Consider the following 22,769-nt stretch of genomic DNA (forward strand, 5'->3'; position numbering starts at 1 on the left):
TTAAACATGCTGCCAGCTCATGAAGGGAACAATATTCCCTGTCATCAAACACCAAAGCATGACATTTCAACAAGAAATGTTGGTCACTAGAAGTTTTAAACGTGCATGCAGTCTCAAATAACTTCACAATATGCAGGGAACCCATGTATTAAATCCACACCATGGGATCTTTGCCTCTTTGGGTACGTCACTGAGCTGCATGGCTGACTTTGGACAGAAAATGCAAGTGGAGAGATTCAAGGATGTTCTCAGCAACACATTTTGGTAAATGACAAAATTTTGTCTAGGTGGAAGATGTGTTACCTAACTGAATTAGGTAACTGAGTTAACTACATCAAACCTGAGTTTAAAAGCAGCAAACTTGAACCTTTCCCATGAGCTCGAAGTGTTGAACTTGCTGTTAAACTACCATTGCAAAATAGCCATCCCTAGTACTATGTATCATATACAAGAGATTTATATCTTTGTTTGCCACAATTATTTGTATTCATATCTGATTCTTAAGAAATTATCACCCTGAGCAAAGCATAAGGCTTCACTATCCAGGAAGTCGCAGGCCAGACAGAATCCCAGACAGTCTGTATTCTGGTACAGAGGGTGAAGTCAGATCCAGCTGCAGACACCAACAAAGCTGGTTATCTGGATTTTTTTATTGTTATTGCTTTGTCTTGCAGCAGAGACCTCTGAAACCTCCACTGAGACCATGGATTCTTGGGACCAACGACTAGAGATTATCCAAACACACAGAAAAGGAGTGACATTGAGACAAGAAACAATCTGAAGAAAGAAGACAGACAACTGAAAGGAAGAGAAAAGCATTATCTCAATGTAACAAAAGCAGACCTGAGGTACAGGCAGACTCCAGCTTCCCCAGAGTGGCAGCACACAAAAGTTAATTGTATCTCAAGTCTCTGTCCAATAACTTAACATCCAGACTGATTCTTTCTTAAAGTGAAATCAAGAAGTATGAATCTCAGAGTAGCACTACCAGAATAATGACAAATTTTCTGGATGACAATGACTGATAATTGCTCCTGCGACTTGTTATAGGATTACTAGAAGTCTTACAGCTACAGTTATACCCAGCATCACAGCAGCACAGTGCACCTCTGCAAAAAAATCAGACACTGATTATAATTTCTGGCAAACAAGCAGCTGAATTAGCAAAAGCCCATCACTGTTAGCACTTCTGGCTAAACCCTACCATCTAAGTTCAGCCAAAAGCACTGAAGACATGGGAAACAAACCATTAAATTGTCTGAAAGTGACCCCTCCAGAAGTGCTGGATCCCAGCATGCAATCCGATTGTTGCCTATCAGTTGTGATAGACAACTCAATATCAAGGATTACTACCTTTCAGGTGTCTCCCATAAATTAAATTATAGAAAAAATTGGTTTTGAAAGATTATTATCATTAATTACCCAGCTCTCACAATGGATGACCATCCCGATGGACATCGGTGACAAGTCCTGTCCATCAGGTGTCTGTACTGGGACCAGTGTTACCTAATGTCTCCATTAATGACAGAAACAAAGGGATCAAGTGCACCCTCAGCACATCTGCAGATGACACCAAGCTGAATGGTGTGGCTGACACACCTGAAGGACAGGATGGCATCCAGAGGGACCTGGACAAGCTCGAGAATTGGTCCTGCAGGAATCTCATGGGATTCAACAAGACCAAGTGCAAGGTGCTGCACCTGGGCCAGGGCAATCCCTGGTACCAATCCAGTCTGGGGAAGGAACAGACCTAGGGCAGATCTGCTGAGAAGGACTTGAGAGTGCTGCTGGAGGAGAGGCTAGACCTGACCCAGAAAGCCAGTTGTGTCCTGGGCTGCATCCAAAGCAGCGAGGCCAGCAGGGCCAGGGAGGGGATCCTGCCCCTCTCCTCTGCTCTGCTGAGACCCCACCTGCACTGCTGCCTCCAGCTCTGGGGTGCCCAGCACAGGAAGGACCTGTTGGAGCAGGTCTAAAAGAGAGCCACCAAGTAAATTAGGGGTATGGAGCACCTCTCCTATGTGGAAAGGCTGGAAGGACTGGGACTGTTCAGCCTGGAAAAGAGCAGGGTGATCTAACTGCAGCCTTCCACTCACTGCCTAAGGGAGCCTACAAGAAAGCTGGAGATGGACTTATAAGAGCATTTAGTGACAGGACAAGGGGGAATGGCTTTAAACTGAAAGAGGGCAGGTTTAGATGAGATAATTGTAAGAAATTCTTTGCTTTGAGGGTAGCGAGGGACTAGAACAGGTTGCCCAGAGAAGTTTTGAATGATCCATCCCTGGAAGTATTCACAGCCAGGTTGAATGAGGCCTTTGAGCAGCTCGGTCCTGTGGAACGTCTTCCTGCCCATGGCAGAGGACTTGGAACTTGATGGTCTTTAAAGAGCATTCCAACCCATTTTATGTTTCTATGATTCTCTGATTCCAAGATATGTGAGTGATCTTAGCATCACTACCATATTCTGACTTCTTGAAATTACAAATTCAAAATTAATAGAGACATGTTGGTACAGGAGCAAGATATCACTGATGAACCAGGTAGTAGCTGATGTCAAGGTTTTTTTTCTACAAAAGTGTTTATTCTGTAATTTAGGAAAGAAATACAAAACTGTCATTCCCAAGCTACAACATACTGCAGATTTGAAATCCCCATCTCTTTCCTCCTTTTCTTAGTACAGCCCCAAGGTATGCCAGGTTCCTCAACCTTCTTTTTCAACTCTACTTGTGTCTCCCTGCCTCTCCCTCATCTTCTTATTTTTTTCCTTTCCTTTCCTTTCCTTTCCTTTCCTTTCCTTTCCTTTCCTTTCCTTTCCTTTCCTTTCCTTTCCTTTCCTTTCCTTTCCTTTCCTTTCCTTTCCTTTCCTTTCCTTTCCTTTCCTTTCCTTTCCTTTCCTTTCCTTTCCTTTCCTTTCCTTTCCTTTGTCTAATGAATATCCCAAATTCAGGAGCAGGGGGGATTTTCTGGGGGTGAGCTGCTGCTTCTACAAGTGCACACTTGTGCTCAGCAGCACTCTGTGAACAGTAGCATTTGCTTGTTTAGCCGTGAAGACATGATTGCATCTATTTCAGTTTGAGATTTCATTGTGCATGCCTTATAAAGCACACTGAGGCAGACACCTGTTTCATATTGAAGTCCACATCCTATAATCCTTAAGGTCATTCAAAACAACCAAAACTGAAGTTTAGTCCAAGACTGTGTCCTGCTGTCACCCCTCCCAAATATAGCACTGATAAACTTCCTTGCTTCTTCATATCCATCTTCTGGCTGCCAAGATACAAGATAACACTACTGCTTATCTCTTTCTCATCACTTTGGAAAACTCATTACTTTCTCTAACATCTAAAAAAGAAAGAGCTAGACCAGCCCAGGAAAGTCAAGGCTTAGTTATGCGTTAATCACAGTATTGTGTGGCAATCTTCAATTGTGAAAATAAGATTCACAGTGTAGCCAAATGGGAGTTTCTACACTGGAGGGGAAAAGGCAATAAAGAGCTGGAAATGCTCCTCCCCCCTTTCCATCTGTTTCAGAGGATGGATCACACAGTGCAGGATCAAGGCAGAGACTTCTATGTTACCTCTACATGCTAGGCTAACGTTCTCTCCACTCCTTTTCCATTGTACCACAGGGGAGAATCCAGAGAGGAACAGCCAGATGTTCCAGGGGGTGGGATCAGTGCTAGAAGTGGCCAACCAGGCCCATGATACCAAAGCAGGAGTAAAAGAAGACTGCCTTAAAGCATGCTTCCTCATCCCAAATGGCACTATGCAGCCTATGAGCTTATGCACCTGTGTGATTTATGTTAAAAGCTGGAGCCAAGTTTTCTAATGCTAACTCCAATATATGATAGGAATATGCACAGCCACACACACACCAGCAAGACCTCCACACGCTGCCTGGGGATGAGAGTTATCCCCACACACCAGAGTGTGGTACTGGGGAAGAACCACAGAAAAGTGCCAAGGGGTTTTCCCAGCCAAGAGCAGCTGCTGATTTAGCAAAGCAGGGACCTTTACACATTCTGATTAAGGTTTCTACTGTACAGTGAACTCTTTAGCCCCTATTATTCACCCTTCTCCTCACCTGCTGAGGCTTTAGATGTGCTTGCCTCAAATGTCAACATCCTTTACTCCTTTTTCTTTCCATTTAATCAGTTCTTTTTAGCTCCATTCTTCACCTACCCAAATAAGCAGAGATGCCACCTTTAATTAAAGACAAAAACACACAAACACACACCGTTCCCTCAGGCACTGAGCCTGCACAGATTAATATGTACATGCACATAACCTCCAATATGTCAGGCTGGAGATGACAAGGCTGGACAGACGCAGGGGACATGGCACCCTGCCTATAAACCCTGAGACTAACAAAACGGATGAGATTCTTTAAATCTCATCTCACTCCTCTCTGCTTACTCTGTTAGGAAGGTAATCTCCTGGTTCAGGGCATTTCTATGAACTCCATCATACAGCTCCTGTGGAAACAGGGACCTTTCCTAAACAGAGGGGGAATTCTTCTTATTAGTAAAAAGATTAAAGCAAATTCCAAGTACTCAAAGCCAATTCTAGAGCTTCAAAAAAGATCCAAAATTCTGAGACTGAATTAACATATCAAATTGCTTTGAAAAATAATAATGTGGATTACTACCATCAGGTTAGGAACTCTAAGATGTGGTTGAGCTTTTGTTTCCAAGTCCTCTGCTACAAACAAGGAGACCTATCCAGCCTTTTTTTTTTTTTAAATCAGACGAGATCTCTTACGTGGATCTATCTTTTAGTGAGAAGGTATGGGGCAGCCTAAGAGCTCTCAGGTAATACTATGAAATTATTATTTTCTGGGAATGTTGAATTCAAATGAACTGAGTTGTGCACTTCCTTCTTCAGTCTAACTACCCTGTGTTTCCGGATGCTCTTGCTGTACCACCTGAGCCTGCTGAGATCTGGGAAAGCAGCTCTGCCAAGCCTCAAGTGTCTGAACCTAATGACTCAGACCCTTCTCTTCACAGTCTTGAGGCTGGCTTACACTCTGAGGATTTCTAAACCTTTGTGTTTTCTTCTTGCCTTCTAATGTATTTATTATCACACTGAAAATAAATGTTCACCTCCTTCTGATTTGTGCGCTTAACCATCTCCAGTTCAAGCCCAAAGGGAAACAGGCACATAAATAAGCAAGTCCCAGGTCTGCTACCAGAGGATCCATCACTTTTCATTACCCAGTTCTCAGTGTGAAGAAGTGCTATTTTACGCTTGTTCTGTACTAGACATATAGTCAGCTGCAGCACTCACAGCCTACTTCCAGACTCCCATCCCAGCTAATTCCAGGCTTCTCCTAACATCTTGCTCCTGTCATATATTCCTCCTCTTCTGATCCCCACAGACCTGCCTGTAATGGCCTCTGAGTCCAACTCCTTGTGCCTTTAGGGACGGGTACTTTCTTATAGTTTCCCCCGTACTTGTGTCCTTTCCCCTTTCCTGCTGTCCCTCACAATGCCATGACTGCACTCTCATCCTCTCTCTTCATTTCTTTTCTCCCATAGCAACTAAGCAACCACAGCTTTTCTAGTGAATAGCCTTGCCAGCACAAGGCAAAATGCTGACTATTTTGCAGACTTTTCTCATTAATCTGGTGGTTACCTTCTGAGGGCATTTAAAACACTTTAGCTAACGTAAAGCTTACATTGAATGCAATAAAATAAAATAAAGATGTTATCAAAGAATCTCAGTTTCACTGATGGCAGTTTATGATAATTTACAGTCAAAAGATACTGCTTCTCGTGGAAGGAAATGTGCTCTAGCCTCAACAGCCATAATACTATTTGAGAAATGAAAGATTCCCAAAGGAAAGATAGTGATCTCAAAAATTATGCAGGAGGGATCTGAAGAAAGTGGCACACTGCTGCACAGGTCTGAAAACCCAGTCAGAATCATTGACTGAAACCTTTGCCACTGCTGTTTGTGTCCAGCAATGAAACACGAAGGGTCTGGGAACCACGTCCACTTGAGGAACTACCCAGGATGGGCTCAAGGGAGCTCCCTGTTGGTCAGGTCCAGAATCCAACACTGGCTTCCAGGCTCCCTCCACTCCCTGCTGCCCACAGCTACAAAACCTGGTTTACAATAGCAACCAGCTTCCCACCCAGTCCTCAGTCCTAAAGTCAAGGAGTGGTACCATTGGACATCTCAAATACCAGCTGTGTTTGGACAACCAAATCCTCTCCTGGGAAACAACAGCATAGTTTCAGTGCTGTCACCACACCCCCAGTGTGGTGCAGACATACCCTCTGCCACGACTGCACAGTGCTTTGTATCTCTGAACACTGACTGCAGTTTATCCTCTCAGCAACTTTTTATGAACTGAGCATGACATCTGCACCAAACAATGCTGCATTTTCCTTACAATTTTCCAGGAATTCACCTTAAACAGAAATGCAATTTATTATGTTAAGAATGGCTCCTTAACTCAGCTTGATTTGGCTAAGATTTTATTTTATTAAGAATATGATTATAATGCCTGGAATGAGGAAAAAGAAAAACTGCACACATTCCTAAAATATTACAGATTGAACTCTGATGTCCTAGATACACTGTATGTAATAAGTCAGAAATAGATGTAATAAATATCCATGTAACCACCGTGATTTAAACATCTGGAAGGTAAGTAAAGTTGAAAGCCTAAATGAAAAATACAGTATGAGATAAAGAATCACATATTATAACTTTATAAACTGTTATGAATTCATTTGGGAAGAGCCATAATACTATAGGGCATGATTTGAACTCTCTTCTAGAGAACAAACTCTAGCAGTACTTTTCAGGCTTACAATATAAAACAAAATATATTTTGGGAACTAATAAAAATAGGATGCTGACAGCCATGACATGCAGCTCTCCTAAGGATATTTTGCTACCAAACAAGAAAGACTTAACTTCATAGTATAAAAAACTTGCAGACTGCTAGATTTTTAAAAATTATGGAGCTGCATTGGGTTTGTGTGGCAAGGTTTTGGTAGCTGAGGATCTACAGAGTGACTCCTGTGAGAAGTTTCTTGAAGTCTTCCCCATGTCCAACAGAGCCAATGCCAGCTGCCTTCCAAGATGGACCCATCACTCGCCAAGGCCAAGCCCATCAATGTCAGTGTTAGTGCTGCTGGGATAATCATGGAATCATAAACACATTAAGGTTGGAAAAAGACCTCCAAGATCACTGAGTCCAACCTTACACCAAATATCACTCTGTCAATTAAACCCTACCACTAAGTGCCACACCCAGTCCTTTCTTGTACACTTTCAGGGACAACAACTCAACCACTTCTCTGGGCAGCTCACTCCAATGCTTAACCACCCTTTCCAAGAAGAAAATCTTCCTGATGTCCAGCCTGAACCTCCCGTGGTACAGCTTGATACCATCTCCTCTTCTCCTGTCACTGATGCCCAGGAGAAGAGCCCGACCCCCACCTGGCTGCAAACTCCTTTCAGGCAGTTTTAAAGAGGGATAAGATCACCCTTCAGCCTCCTGTCCTCCAGGCTGAACACTCCAGGCCCTTCAGCTGCTCCTCATAGGACTTGTGCTCCAGATCCTTCACCAGCTCTCTTGCCCTTCTCTGGACTTGCTCCAGCCCCTCAATGTGCCTCTTGTAGTGAGTGGCCCAGAACTGGACACAGGACTCAAAGTGTGGCCTCACCAGTGCCAAGCACAGGGGTACAATCCCTGCCCTGGCCCTGCTGGCCACACTGTGGCTGATACAGGTCAGGATGCCATTGGCCTGCTTGGCCACCTGGGCACAGCTGGCTCATGCTCAGCCACTGTCACCCAGCAGCTCCAGGTCCTTTTCCCTGGGTTGCTTTCCAGCCACTCTGCCCCAGCCTGTAGCACAGCCTGGGGTTGTTGTGACCCAAAAGCAGGACCCAGCTCCTGGCCTCATGTTGAGCCTCCTACAGTAGGCTCTGGCCCATGGATCCAGCCAGTCCAGATCCTTCCTGCCCTCCAGCAGATCAGCACACCCACCCACCTTGGCATTGGCTGTAAACTTACTGAGGGTGCATGCACTCCATCTCCTCATCCAGATAAAGACATTAAAGAGGACTGGCCCCAATACCGAGTCCTGGAGAACACCGCTAGTGACCAGCCATCAGCTGGATGTGACTCCATTCACCACAACTCTCTGAGCCCGGCCATCCTGCCAGTTTTAACCCAGATAAGACGTCACCTGTCTAAGCCATTGGCTTAGACAGACATTAGCTAATGTCCTCTGCCATTTTCTCCAGAGGAAGTCAGTGTCAATGGCTTTACTGAAGTCCATGTAGACTACATCCACAGTCTTTCCTTCATCCACTAGGCAGGTCACCTGGTCATTAAAGGAGAGCAGGTTGGTCATGCAGGACCTGCCTTTCCTAATCCCAGGCTGGCGGGGCCTGATCCCCTGGTTGTCCTACATGCACTCAAGATGATCTGTTCCACAGTAGAGCAGGGGAAGACTGTGAGGAGTTCTCCCCTGAAAAAGGAGGAATGGCAGAGACAATATAAACTGACTGCAGCCCCCATTTCCCTTCCCTATGCTTCTCTAAGGGAGAAGATAGAGAAAATCAGGAGTGAAGTTGAGCCCAGTAAGAAGGGAAGAGTGGGGGAAGGTGTTTTAAGATTTGGTTTTATTTATCATTATCCTACTCTGATTCTGACTGGCAGTAAGTTAAATTTATTTCGCCAAGCTGAGTCTGTTTTGCATATGACAGTAACTGCTCAGTGATCTCCCCTTGCCCTTATCTGGGCCCATGAGCCTTTCATTGTATTTTCTCTCCCCTGCCCAGTTGAGGAAGGGAGAAACAGAGCAGCTTTGGTAGCCACCCAGCATCCAGCCACAATGAACCCAGCAGAACACACAGCAATAAAAGCTTTCCTGTACTCTCTGTTGCCTCAACTTTAGCCTGGAGGAAAATGTACTTTTCCTTTTCCTTCAGGGAAAACACTTTTAATTTTCTTGTTCATTCAGTTCTTGGCCTCTGACAAAGGAGTCAAAAGGGTGGCAGTTGCCAAAGTCACTTATTGATTTTCTTGGTTTATTTATGAATTCCAGACATGCAAGTGCCTGTCTTCGAATTTTAACACCTGGTATTTCACACCATTAAGTAAATTGCCAGGAGGATTACTTCCTTTCCACCCCTGCAACTTCCACATAACTAGTGAGCTGCCCTCACAGAAAGTTCATCAAACTTTGGCTTTCATAGAAAGCTTCCAAATTTAGGTCTTCTTCACTAGAGCTGTATGTGAAAGTTACCTGCCTTTTCTACTTTAAATAAGGCTTTCTTCTGTGATCTTAGTCTGTCAGTACACAGGAAGGAAAGCTTTGTATTAAGATGAAAAGTAATAGGAAGCAAAGAGAAAAGTAAAAAGATACAATATGAGATCAACAGGAAGTTTCAAGGCTAATCCCAGTACAATGCATTGCAATAATCTAAACAGAATGAGACAAAAACCATGAATCACTCTGTCCAGGTCTTGATTTCAGAGAAATATGGCAAACACTTATATGCAGGCAGAAAAAAACACACAAACGTAAATTTTTCAAATATAGAGCTGAAAGCACTCCCAAACTACAAGGCCTGTAAAAAACTAAGAGGGCAAATCCCCTTTATAACAAGGAGCATTCCTGTTGCTGCTGTTCTCCTCAAGGCTCTTCCCTCATATTTTTCATGTCATGAATTTTACTTTACATCACCAAAATCTCAGGTTTTTCTCTTTGATCCCATACAGAGCAAACTCCAAGAAAGAAAGAATCAGATCACCTTGGCTGAATGAAAGAGCATTGTCTCACCATCCATGTAACCAGAACTCCCCAGCTCCTTTTCTACATGAACTGCTTAAACCTGGTCAGACAGGGACAAGCTTAGAACTTGAAACAGGCCCACCAGAAAAAGGGAGGTTACAAGTGAACAAACCTGTAAATTCCTGCTGAATCCCTGAACTGATCAGTCAACTCCGAAGAACTTGACAGGTTTTTTATAGTGAGTGGATAATTGTTGAAAAAATACCTTTTTAAGGGGTGATGTTTTGTTTTAAGCTAATGAAGAAAGATATAAAAACCCTTTGCAAGATAAATTATGAAAATATTTCGCTTGAAAAAGTGAGAGCTTTTAAATTTAAAAACAACAATCAATATAATATCATTTAAAAACACAAAATACAAGAATCATAATATATTAGTGAGGTTCTATATTCTTAGAATAGATTTCTCATCAAAAAATCAATATCTAATTTTGCTCTGAAATACAAGAAAAATGTACTGTGCATTTAATCTCATAAGGAATTTACACACTTTTTACATATACACTAGCAGAATCAATTTATATAATTCTGCAATTTCCACCTTTGAGTAAATACAGTTCCTTTCTGTGAGAATATTGAAAAACAGCTTCTTGGACAAACAAAAGGAAAACAATATACACTATCAGACTGCAGGAAGTTAGGGGTATGCAGAACACAAAATAATTTAAAAATACAGATACTTCCAAACAGTGGTAAATAAAGTGGGGCGGTTTTTTGTTTGTTTGGTCTTGTTTTTATTTTTTTTTTTTTTTTCAGAAAAGTAGCCATGCCTTGGTTTCACTTTTCTTAGGTTTACTTTCTATGTACTTGGTTTCACTTTTCTTAGGTTTACTTTCTATGTAAGGCTTGGAGTGTAACTGAACAATTACTGGAAGCTTTTGAGTAAAATGTGCTTCTGTCTGCAAAACACAAGATTTACACAGGGGTATCCCATTTCAACAGACTGAAGAACTCTGGTTTTACTTCAGTTAACAAATGTGCTTCCAGTGAGACTTGTTCTAGGCAGAGAATCACCACAGTTAATCAAACTCAGCAGAGACACAGAGCCACAGAAATATGTTTTGCTGGTCCATGGCAGCAACAGAGTCACTTGTCCTTAAGATATGACTGCAAGCAAAATTGGCCAATTTTCAGCTCTTTAACAACTTTCACCAACGTACTCTGCATGTATACAGCAACAATAAGCAACATAATGTTGCAATTAAAGTCCATAAAGCAACTTGTACATATTTCTGTACAGCCTAGTTCCATATTCTTAGGCACAAGCACATATACACATATAAAACCTCTTTTAATTCTCATCCATAAAATGCAAACCCATTACCCTGACACTTTGCAGGTAGCATCCTGGGCCAAAATCAATAGAGTTAACCTAGGATGATCTAGAGCCCTCATAAATTCTGTCCTTTTTTCCAAACTGCCTCAGCTCATGCTCCATGTGTTCCATCAAACAGCTGCCTTCCTGTTCCATGTCTATAGTGAAAAACACATGACCAGCAGAACACTAAACTGTACAGCTGAAGTTTGTCATGCAATGCCAAACTTTCTGCCATAAATAACAGTACCAAGGAGACTTATCACTAAAAGTAAATAAAATACTTATAGCTTTTTCACATTATTTTACTGCTCAAGCTTTCACATTTTTCATATACATCTGTGCAGTATCATTTAATCAGTACAAAATTTATTCTCTTGATGGCAAATGGCAAAATGATTCTAAAGTTAAGACTACAAATAAGCAAAAGTGCAATGACTTTACTGTGAATATAACTTCATATACAAGGCTAATTAAAAATGTAGAGAATAATGAATATAAATTAAGAAATACTCTGCTTTCTTAGAATTTGCAAGTGCTACAGAAATTGTGCAAAGAAACTGATGAGAGAGCTCAGACAGTTATTACATGTGGTTTTGCATAGGTCTTGATGCTTTTTCCAAGACCAATGGAATCACTAAAAGAAAGTAGTTACACTAAAAAGTCATGGCACAAAACACAAGTAAACATATTCAATCACTCAGCTCCCAGATTGGCCTTTTATTACATAAACTGCTTCATTGTAATTTCTTGCAAAATCCCATTAGTAAATATTTAATCTTTAACATGATTAATAACCACAGATGTAAGCAGCTCATGGTGAAAACTTTGGATAGTTTGTATAGTGTAGGACCACAGATTTTCTAAGTATCTGGAAAGAGAACAGAGAATGATGTATCAACAGAAGGATTACATCATCCTAGTTTATGGATATGATTTTGAACCCTTCACAGTATATTCATAGACTTTAAAATTAATAAATATTTTACAAAAATGCAGACAAAATCTTCATGAGCAGTGGCTACAAGATTCTTAGTGCTCGCTAGGCTCACAGTCCAAAGTTCAAAAAAATGTATGCTCTTTTATTGGACCTGCTAGAATAAGATGTAGACAGAGTTTTGGATACATAAATACTTTGATCAATTCAGAGTATGCAGTATTGGTAACCTAGAGAAACACTTGAGAAGACACTTCACACTTAGGGCGTTCAAGCGTGTGAAGACTTCCATTAGCAATTTTCACAACAAACAGAGTGCTCTGCTTCTTGCTAAAAGTAGTACCCTTTTTCCCTGCAATATAATAGTACTTACACTAAAACAATGTTGTTGGGCTGTGCTCCCTTCATGACCAATGTCCCAGTAAATTTCACATAATGAAGTTCAAAAAGTAACTCTCAATTAAGGATCTTCAAATAACTGCAATCTGAAACAAGGCATTTAAACACCCATTCTAGAAATTCACTAGAAGTTAGTGTTTATCTAAAGCCCAAAATACACAGAAAATTATTTTTTAGTTACCCTTAGAGCTTCAATATTTGAAACAGTTAATTTGCTAAATCCACCACAGTCATCACTAAGAAGTGTAGCTCTATCTGCTGGGCTCATCCCTGATCAAAAAGCAACTCTCAGGGCATATACTGATCTTCAGTGACTCCAGGAGGCCTTAAAATAGGAAAGCCAGATGAAAACATTAGGAGATTTCTAACACTATGTTTTTATTACAAATATCTGAAAAAACTCCATATACAGACAGGTACATTCTCTTATCTTCAATAGTATGAACAGTGCTTACCATAGGCAAAGTGTACAAAGTCCTGACTTTGAAAATGAGACACACATAATATGAAGAAACTCTGAAATTTGTACGTAAATAGGTGTTCTAATTCAATCCAGAACTGTCTGGAAACAGCTACTCATCATGCTGTGTCTCTTCATGCCTCTGAAGTGGCAACTGCATGAACGGTTTTGTGTGCAATTATTCTGAAAATTGGAACTAGCTCTTCTTGCCTCTGTAACAGTGCCAGAAAATATATTTGGAATATGGCTTTCTTGCTTAAAAGTCTCTGGACATAAGTATCTGACATGCAATCAAATTTTGAAGATGATTACTTCAGTTCTAAGTACAAAGAACTAAAACGCTATCCTATCAATTGTCTTATCGAAGAAACCATTAAATCAGACTCATAGTTGTATTATTTTCTGCTGCTTGTTGTGAATATCAAAAGTAAGTCTGATTAAAATTTACTGTCTAGATTCCCAAACTAAGCTACACTAGAAACATTGCATAATATTTTACCATATCTATGAAGTATAAAATAAGGGATAAAACAACAATAATTCTTGACAGATGTAGATATCTGATGAGGTATCTGTGTCCTTATAGATCTACCATCTGGATTTGACTGAGGCAAATCAGACAGAGGTGTACTACCACCTGGATTTGACTGAGGCAAATCAGACAGAGGTGTAAATCTGATGAGGTGTAAATAATTTTAGTAATTGTATATTTATGCAAGTATTTTCAACTACTCACTCTGTGTTTGTAACTGATGACATAAGATTTTTTTACATGTTTTATCATTGCTGGGAAGTGAATTCAGACTATAGGCACACAAGCTTTTTCCCCTAAAACATAATTGCATGCTAACATCTATTAATTAAAACTGATAGGCCCAAGGGAGTAGACAAATGCAGCAGCCACCAGTGGGTAGAGCGAAGGAGAAGGTAAAATGAGCTAGAAATTATAATTGGCTCTAACTATTGGCAACCCAAAACAGAATTTCAGTTTTGTCATTTTCCACCTTCAATAATGCCTGCATTTCAACAAGCTTGAATACAAGGGCAGCAGTATTTTTAAATAGCCTTTTCTTAAGGCATTAATCTCAAGTCTTAAAATGCTTAGTAACTGCTTGATGAAGGAAGCACACTACATCTTTGTGAGATACTTTCCTACCCAAGGATGCAAAAGATTCTTTGTATGAGTCTTCAGAAATAAAAGGGTATTGACAAGACTGAGAATTTCCAATCTCTCTTAATGCTGTTCTCCCTCTGCCATCTTCCAGAAAAATAAACATCAGGATAGTACCCTCCCCCTCTAAGAAGAAGCCTCTTCTACATAATTCCTTTTAAGATAAGGTTTATAACAACTCTGTACTTTGAGAAGTTCCTGCCCAGAGATCATGTTTTTTTCACACAGTCTTTGTCTTCACCCTTCTGCAGGGCACAGATAATGCCCTGAATTTGAAGAATGACAGACTTCCTAGTTAGAAAGTATTTCTGCAATGTCAGACAAAGCTGGCAATGAAGCTCCGGCAGAATCTTGCATCAAGTGGAGAATCATGTGGGAAGACGCATGCGCAGCAATAACGCCCTATGCATTCCAATAACACCACTTCAACTGGGGCCAGAAAAGAGCTCTGGACAACAGTTTGCACCTCAGACATTCCGACAGCTCAACATTTGCCCATCTGAAGCCTGTGTCTAAAAGATGGTAGGAATGTTTATTGCTGTCTGTCATCCCCTATCACCTCCCATTCTTCTGTAGCTTTTAAGAAATGCCTATCAATCTGCTATTGTCTGCTGACAGTCTCCTGCTCCTCCTCAGCAGTGAGATGGCTGCCCAGCAGATCAGTCAATGACTGCCTCATAATTGCCTTGCTAGTGACTGTGTTCAATTCTGAATATGTTTCGAATCCTCAGTCTCCCTAGAAAAATCAGTCTACCCTCAAGTGAAAAATTCACTATTAATTCTCTGAAATACCCTCAAAGTCATGAAAACACTCCTTGCAATTCTGAGGTCACCACAAGTTGTCTTCTTTATCAAAACACATTTATGGCCATACCTGCCCTCTCAGACTGATGAAAACCTGAAGCTTCAAATGTTGTTAAATTCCTTCTGATGCTTCCATTGGCCAGAAGGCCACAACAGTTTCTGCACTGTTCAAATTCTCTCTTGTCCTCTCTGAGCAAAGGCCTTGGGCAGTAAAGAGGAAAGGGTAAAGAGCAGTGACCAAGGCAATCCTTTCTCTGAATGATTTGAGAACATGTTTAGATACTGGTCTCTCTTGTAAGCCTGAAAACATCCAGCAAAAGTCTTGCACAAGGAGAAAAATCCCAGGGGGCCAACCAGCTGGAAAGAAGCTCTGCAGAGAAGCAAGTGAGAATTCCTGGTCCAACACCAAGCTGAACGTGAGCCAGCAACACACACTTCCAGCAAAGAAGGCCAATGCCATCCTGGGCTGCCCTGGAAAAGCATCACCAGCAGATTGAAAATGATGATCTTTGCTTTCTGCCACATCTGGAGGATAAATCTACTTCTGGGCTCCTCAATATAAGAAAGACATGCTGGAGCCAGTGCAGCAAGGAGCCCGAAATACAGGCAAGGGACAGGAGCACATCACATGAGGAAAGGCTGAGAGAGTGGAGCTGTCCAGCCCAAGGAATGATGACCCAGAAGGATTTTTACACGTGTAAATTCCTAGTGGGGAGGACTAAGGCAGACAGAGCCAAACTCTTCCCAGACTTGCCCAGTGACTGGTTAAGAAGCAATGGACACAAACTGAAACCTGGGAAGTTCCATCTGAATTATTACTGTGAAGGTAGCTGAACACTGGAAAAGACTGTCCAGAGAGTTTGTGGAGTCTCCATCCTTGGAGACACTCCAAAGCCACCTGCACTTGGTCCTGGGCTACCTGCTGCAGGTGGCTCTGCACTCAGTAGGGGGCTGTACCAGACAATCTCCAGAAGTAAAATCATTTCATTGTGGATTTGTACACTCGAGTGTCAGGATCAGAGTTGGCACTGCCAGGAAGAGGTGCAAGGCAATATTTGAACAGTCTTTCTAGGTGATTTCAGGAGCTTAAAATACCCATGCACACAGTAAGCAATCTGCACTCTGCTCCCTACAAGACCATAGGGTCTGAAACATGGCAGTTTCAAACTGCTTAAAGTACAAAGGAAGAAATAAAGGCTCTCAAGCAGAAGCCTCCATTTCTCCTGCTCCACTGCAGAGAAAGTGAGATCCATGCAGCCATGGAAAGAATAAATAAGAGCAAGGCTGAATCAGAGGAGAGAGTCTTGGTATTGTTTATCTATTTCATCCTTTAATTCCTTGGTGCCAAATGCACAACCAGTTCTCAGAACTCTCAATTCCTCCATTGTTTCTCAGTGGGATTAAAGATAGGCTTTCGACCTTTCAATCTAAAGATAAGATAAAGCCAGACTTCCTCAAGATGGCCCCTTCACTCTCACTTTTATTTCTGGAAAGTGGCCCAGTTTCAACAGAAAGGAGGAATGATCCTACTTATTCCTTCCCTGCTGCTTATGGAAGGGCAATTATTACCGGGGACTTACAGCATCCAGGCTAAGAAGGTCTTGGAATCATACTTCCTCCTGCTGCCCATAGGTACTATACAAAATGAGGATAGCAGTCCCTTTGAGCAGTATTCAGTGTTTTCTGACCATGTTAGGTGTGGTCCAAGAGCTAGAAAGGGAGAAGGAAAGACACCATCTCCAGAAACTGGTTGAGAGCACAAGCCTCCTGGTCTTCGGTTCATCTTCAGTTACACACTAGTGAAGACTGGAAGCTTCCAGGTGCCCCAAGGGAATTATAGAGAAGTTACTTTGCAAACCCTGAAACAGATATTCTCATCAACTGCAAGTGACCAGGATTTGGCAGCCCTGAAAGATGAGCAGCTGCAATATCCCTGTTGAATCTAGAGAGCTGACTTTTATTAAAATTATGCTTGTATACTATACTAGGTGGTCAAAATAGGGTGTTAGCATCAATTTTCCCCTAATTACTAACTGCCATGAAAAATCCTGAGATAACTTTTAAAATGGGAAGATTTCAAGTACATGCTACCCCTCTACTGAAGCTACTCAATTGGAGTTACAAAACTACAAAACTACTAAACTCCTGTGTCGTAGTTAATTTTCCTACTACTGCCTCAGCCAACAATCCCACAGCCTTCTTATGTCCCATCAGGAGCTCAGTAAGAGCTTTTATCGCCTCTTAAGTTTGCTCCAGCAGATGAATGCCATGGTAACTAGGAACCACTTCCTAATTACTGGCCAAAATTTGAACAGAACTGGAACCCAACTAGTTGTGTTCTCAGCTGCCATAGTTTCCACTTAGTACTTGCCTAACCCAATGAGATAAGGCACACAACTACATATAAGCAAACTTCATCATAAGTACACACATATATATAATTCTGTGATTTCTCTGTGATTGCAGTTTGCTGTACATAACTGTGATTTTTTCAGTTCAAGGCACTTTATACCCACAAGCAAAATAGTTGTCTCAGGCTACCTAGCTGTTTAAATGTACACTCTGAATCTTTAAACTATTTTTTTCTTTCAATTTTACACACACACACTTTTGCAAATGATGGATTGTTTCACTCTTCAATCTCATTGAAAAGTTACCCTTTCATGCTTCTTCATAATTTTTTAGTCACATCAGTCACCTGTTGGGCAATATCTGGACTTCAGGCTAGATATCAACCACTCAACATGAAACTCCTCCCTTCCAGCTACAAGAGTATCTACCAAGTAAAACAGGAAAAAATGCCTCCTATGTGAATTAGTCTGCAGAGGAGGCATTTTACTACTGTTCTATGCAAACATTTATTCATACAAGAACAGCAAAAGCTTGGGTGTCAAGACCAAATACTATTAAAAGAGATAATAAAGACTATAGTCTTCAGAGATATGCACAAAATCTGGCAAAGTCAGTGTGAAACAGGGAAACAAGAGTGGATGAGAGTTGAGCATCCCATGGTAAAGCCCCATTTACCCAATGGACTGCTCTCCATGCAGTTTTCAAAGGTGTGGCAAATAGGGAAGTGATGCTCTCCCAGCCACAGAGGAACAAAACACAAAGCTCTGAAGCTCCAAGATGAGATAGAAGACCTGATTCCTACTCCCAGACTGTGAGACTGCACTGAAGAGGTTTCAGTTTCTACTTGGTGCCTGGCAAGCATCAAAGTGTTTATGTGGATTTGAGTCTTCAGTGCCATGCAAAAGACTGGGATCACAGTTCATTGAATGAAGGCATGGATATGGTCCCAGGAATATCTGGTGATACTATCCCTGTTACAGAAGGAATGCAGAACTTGTCTTTGAACGTGAAGGCAATTTCAAGGCAATCAGTTAATGGCAAAGTGCTCCTCAGGCCAAGGAACACCTGTTCATAAAACATGCCAAAGAAGGAACTTTCGCAAAAGCCCAAACTCCTCAACACATTACTCCATGGTATTCAACAAGTCATAGGAGAGCAAAGAGTTCCTTTTCCACAAACACCACCCACAGCAGTGTGAAATCTGATGTCAGAAGTGTGCGGGGAAGACAAGGTCCCTGCTGCTGACCAGGTGTGCCTAGAAAAAGCAAGTCACTGTGGCCAGGATAAGATGTACATCTTTATCCTAGGGGGTGACAACCTCTGCTAGCCCCACACAGCTGAAGGAAACTCAGCAGACCAACAAACTGACAGGGCAAGTTCCTGGAAAGGAGCGAGCAGGTGTCTCAGAGGGAAGGATGTGTTTGTAATGCTCCAGGGCAGGCAGTGAAAGCAGCTCAGTGCCCACAGTCCCTGTAGGGCGCCCTGCTTGCGGCTGGCACGCTGCAGTACGCGCTGATGTCAGCATGAACTGGCAGAGAGGGCTTCAAGGAGGCTGTCAGCTCAGTCAGAAACAGGGATCAGGAAGACAGAGAGGTACACACCCAAAGGAGAGGGACACAGCCTCTTTACCGATCACTCTAGCTGCTTCCACTTCTCCTGAAATCCATATAGTCCACTCACACAAGCACTTCAAATTCCCCTGGATCCACAATTTTACCACCACTGTGTTAAGAATATAGTCATTTAACCAATACTTCTTCCTATTGTTTTCTGCTATTGGGAGTGCTGGAAAGGAAAATTACATGTACTGTTTTAGAAACTTTCATAGCTATCAGGACACTCAGAACAGGAGAGAAATGCTGCACCCTTTTTAGCCCTTATGATTCATGAGACAGCACATATCCGGCCTCTGATCAGCCCAGGATTGAAGGTAGCCTAGTTTGCAGCACTGATTCTCAGCTTCACTTTCAGGGAAAATTACAGATTTGCATGTGGGTGTTACAGATGGAAACATTTCTCCACCAGGTGGTTTTAATGAAAACTGGTGGCAGTTTTGTTGAGACATTTGGATAATCAGAAGATTTTTTAACAAAGGTAATAGGAAGGGATGGTGGTGGTATCTGACTTTTATAATATAGCTGTGTCATCTGATAGCACCACTATATATTTGTAATAACTCATCATAAAATTATGGAAGCAAATTCTTGTCAAAATTCCAGTCTTAAAAATAGTTACTCCATGGAAAGGTGTGTAAAACTCTTATCCCAAAAAAAACAGTAAGTGCTCAGCATACCAAAAAACCAAATCACCTCAGAAAATCTAGTGGTTCTCTCTAAGAGTTGAATCATAACCCATTAAAAAAATATATGCTGTGACTTGATTTTTACAAACTAACAATATAGCTAAAGCGAGTATACAGGTTTATAAGTTTTCCAATGTATTTTCCCTTAATTTCTGGCTCTTTAAATAAAGACAGAAATCTATTTAAAATCACAATTTCTCAGGCCAATGGAGATTATACATTGTTATTTTCATTATTTGAAAGAACATTTGTAAGGAAATAAACTCTGAAATTTGGGTATTACAAACCTTTGAAAATAATATAAAGTAATTTCTAGTCGAATTCACAAAGCACCATTTTTTCCCTCTTCTAAAAATTAAATTTTAAGTGTCCTAAGTTCATTTAGTGAAACTGCTGAAGATTCCCATAAGCTCATAGTCCAGAATTCAGAAACATCAATGCAAAAGAAAAAAAAAAAAGAAAAAGAAAAAATGGGGGAAAGTGAAAAAAGGAGGAAAAATTATTCTCTACCCAATGTTAAGAATAGGGCTGAGAAATGGAAAGCCACTGTAAGATTTATAGTATTCCTCTACAACATCATTACAGAACCAGTAATCTTCTTCACAGAATAAAAACTAAATATTTGTAGAGAAGTAGCTGTGCTGAAGGACGAGGAACAGAAGGTTATATATAGTTTAGACCCTTTGAGCTACTTCTTTATTTAATTTTTTTCTGATGAATAGAAGCTGAGGAGGGATCCTTCACTCACGTTTCCCCAGAGTGACTAACACAATGCATTCCCACAGAACGTTTCTCATTCCAATCACCCCACCTCCGAGGGTTGCCACACCCCAAACACAATGAACTGCAACAGCAAACTGAACTCTTCGTCTTGAACCGAGATCCAAGCACCACCGTCCCGGACAGCTCCCAGCCAGTACAGCACGGGCAGCTGGGCCTCAGTACGCACACTGCGCGGATCTCTAGCAGCCCCTGTACAATTTCAGAGTCAAGAACGGAAGGGACAGGGGTGACACTGTACTAAAAACGCTGTCCCAGCTTCACCACGCACAGCCGAAGTCAGGAGCCTGCGGGGGTTGGGTCCCCAGCCGCGGGGACGCGCTGGCACCCGCATGGCTCAGGTGGGTATTTCCTGCAGCCCGAAGAAACACCCAGATCACGTCACCCCTTCGGCGCATCCCTTCCGAGCCCAGGTGCACGCAAGCAGGCGGCAGTGAGGTAAGGATACACCGCCTGTGGCACGGAGGGTCTGCGTGGCGTCAGAGGCTCCAGTCACCTCTCCCACCACCTCCCGCCCGGAGCGAGCAGGCCTGACGGGCTGTCAGAAGAGGAGGAACCGTGATTCTCCTCCACAGGCCACGACTCCAATCTGTTTATTCTCATCACTCGCAGTAGGCGATTCAGCAACGTTACGTTTGAAGCCTCCGACTGACGGAGGAGGCTAAAAAATGTGATCACATGCGATGCTTGGCAGGGACGAGGGGGTGAGGGAAAAGGTTCAAAAGAGGCTGTGAGGATCTGGTTTCCAAACATGGCACCTACCCACACCCCGCGTTCCCCGCACCCCTCCCCGTGCTGCCGGCAGCGGGATAAACCCACTCCCCCGCCGTCCCGCCACCACGCACGCACGGCCGCCCGCTGGAATGAGCAGTGCGACTAATTCCGTCTATTTCCTAATTACGGACGCCCTGGTGCCCCACAGTGCGGTGCTGCCCGCCCTGGAGCCAGCAGCGGGCGGGCCGGGGCCGGCGGCACGGGCGGGCGGAGCGGGGGCCGGGGGTGTGCCGGGCGGGGGCAGCCGCCCCGGCCCCGCGGCGGGCGGCAGCGGGGGCCGAGCCAGGCGGGGGCAGCACGGCCGCCGCGGAGGCTCCCGCACGGAGGGAAACCCCACCCAGCGGCCCCTCCTGGCAGAGGCGGGGTTTTGGGGACCCCAAAGGAATCCCACCTCGCCCCTCACCCCCGTGTCGGGGTTTCCGCCCGCCCTGTGCCGCCGGCTCCCTCGGGGCGGGAGGGCCGCCGTCCCGCTCCGTCCCGCCGTGCCGGGGGCTCCCCGGCGGTGCTGCCTCGGGAGGAGCTGCCCGGGGTGGGGGAGGAGGAAGTTACGGGCCGGGAGCGGAGCGGGACCCGGGGTTCGGCGGCGCCGGCCCCGCCGAGCAGGGCGAAGCCGGCCGGCTCCGGGCACCGGCCGGCTCCCGCTGTGCAGCGCCCGCTCCACCCGCCGGCGATCGGTGCATGAATGAGTGCCTGAATGAATGAATGACTAGCGTCTGCTTACTTGAGCATGGCCTCTTCTTTTTCTTCCTCCTCTTTCTGCCGGTCCATCACTGCCATGATGATGTTCCTCTCCTCCTCTGTCAGGTGGCTCAGGTCGGGCAGCTCCTGCATCGGGGGGGGCACCGTGGGCGGGCGAGGGCCGCGGGGCCCCACCGAAGAAGACATTTTCTTGCCGCCTCTCCCTTACACCTTCTACCTTTGCACGGCGAACCCAGCCAGCCTCTCCTCCGCCCCCTTCACAGGGTAGTCCTCCGAGCAGCGGCAGCCGGCAGCTCTCTGGCAGCAGCGGAGGAGGCGGAGACCCAGCCTTTCATGGTTGCTTGCATCCACCCCGGCCCGGTGCTGCCGCTGCTCGCTCCCTTTGTTTCCGCGGCTTCGGGGAGCTCAGGGGCTGCCGCGCCGCCGCCCGCAGCCCATCCTCCCGGCGGTGGGCGTGCGGGGCGGGGGTGCGGTGGCGCGGAGGGCTCCGGATCGCCGCCGGCGGGCTGCGTGCGGGAGCAGGGGGGCGGTGCGCGCCGCCGGCCGGCCGGGAAGGGCGGGTGCTGCCGCCGCCGCCGCGATGCTCCGCCGCTGCGAGCCTGGCGCTGGAGGAGGGAGCGAGAGAGCGAGCGAGGGAGGGAGGGGAGCTCGGTGCCGGTGAGGCGGAGTCCGAGGCGCGGCGCCGCTGCCTCTGCCCCTGCCCGCGCCGGGCACCCGGGCCGGCCGCGCCTATCTCTGCCCGTCGCCCCCCGGGCCGGCCCGGCGGCCACACGGCCACAGCGCTGGCCCCGGCACCGCCGCCCTCTTCACGTCCTCCTCCAAGTTTCCTCACCGCAGGTGCTCGCCCGGGTTCCCGCCAGGGCTGCAGGCTCACCCGAGGCAGGGCCACCCGTGGGAGGCGGGTGCGGGTTTGCTGCGGGGCTGGCTGGGGCGCCGGGAAGCCTCGGGCTCCCAGGGCTG

General features: G+C 44.3%; 1 protein-coding gene across 46 annotated transcripts in view; it reads right to left on the reverse strand.

The window, feature by feature from the left end:
* The window catches only part of RIMS1 (regulating synaptic membrane exocytosis 1), a 307,441-nt gene extending 285,078 nt beyond the window's left edge, over positions 1-22,363 (reverse strand). For 11 of the 46 annotated variants that reach the window (XM_074538393.1, XM_074538409.1, XM_074538394.1 and 8 more), the window contains exon 1: positions 21,832-22,354. In XM_074538393.1, coding sequence (XP_074394494.1) covers positions 21,832-21,995 — 164 coding nt within the window. In that variant the 5' untranslated portion in view covers positions 21,996-22,354. Of the gene's footprint in view, positions 1-21,831 lie in introns of all 46 variants that reach the window. The other 35 variants (XM_074538420.1, XM_074538417.1, XM_074538408.1 and 32 more) reach the window with 14 other exon arrangements.
* Between the last annotated feature and the right edge of the window lie 406 nt (positions 22,364-22,769).

The sequence above is a fragment of the Zonotrichia albicollis genome, chromosome 3, assembly GCF_047830755.1.
Source record: "Zonotrichia albicollis isolate bZonAlb1 chromosome 3, bZonAlb1.hap1, whole genome shotgun sequence".
In the NCBI taxonomy this organism is placed as follows: Eukaryota; Metazoa; Chordata; class Aves; order Passeriformes; family Passerellidae; genus Zonotrichia; species Zonotrichia albicollis.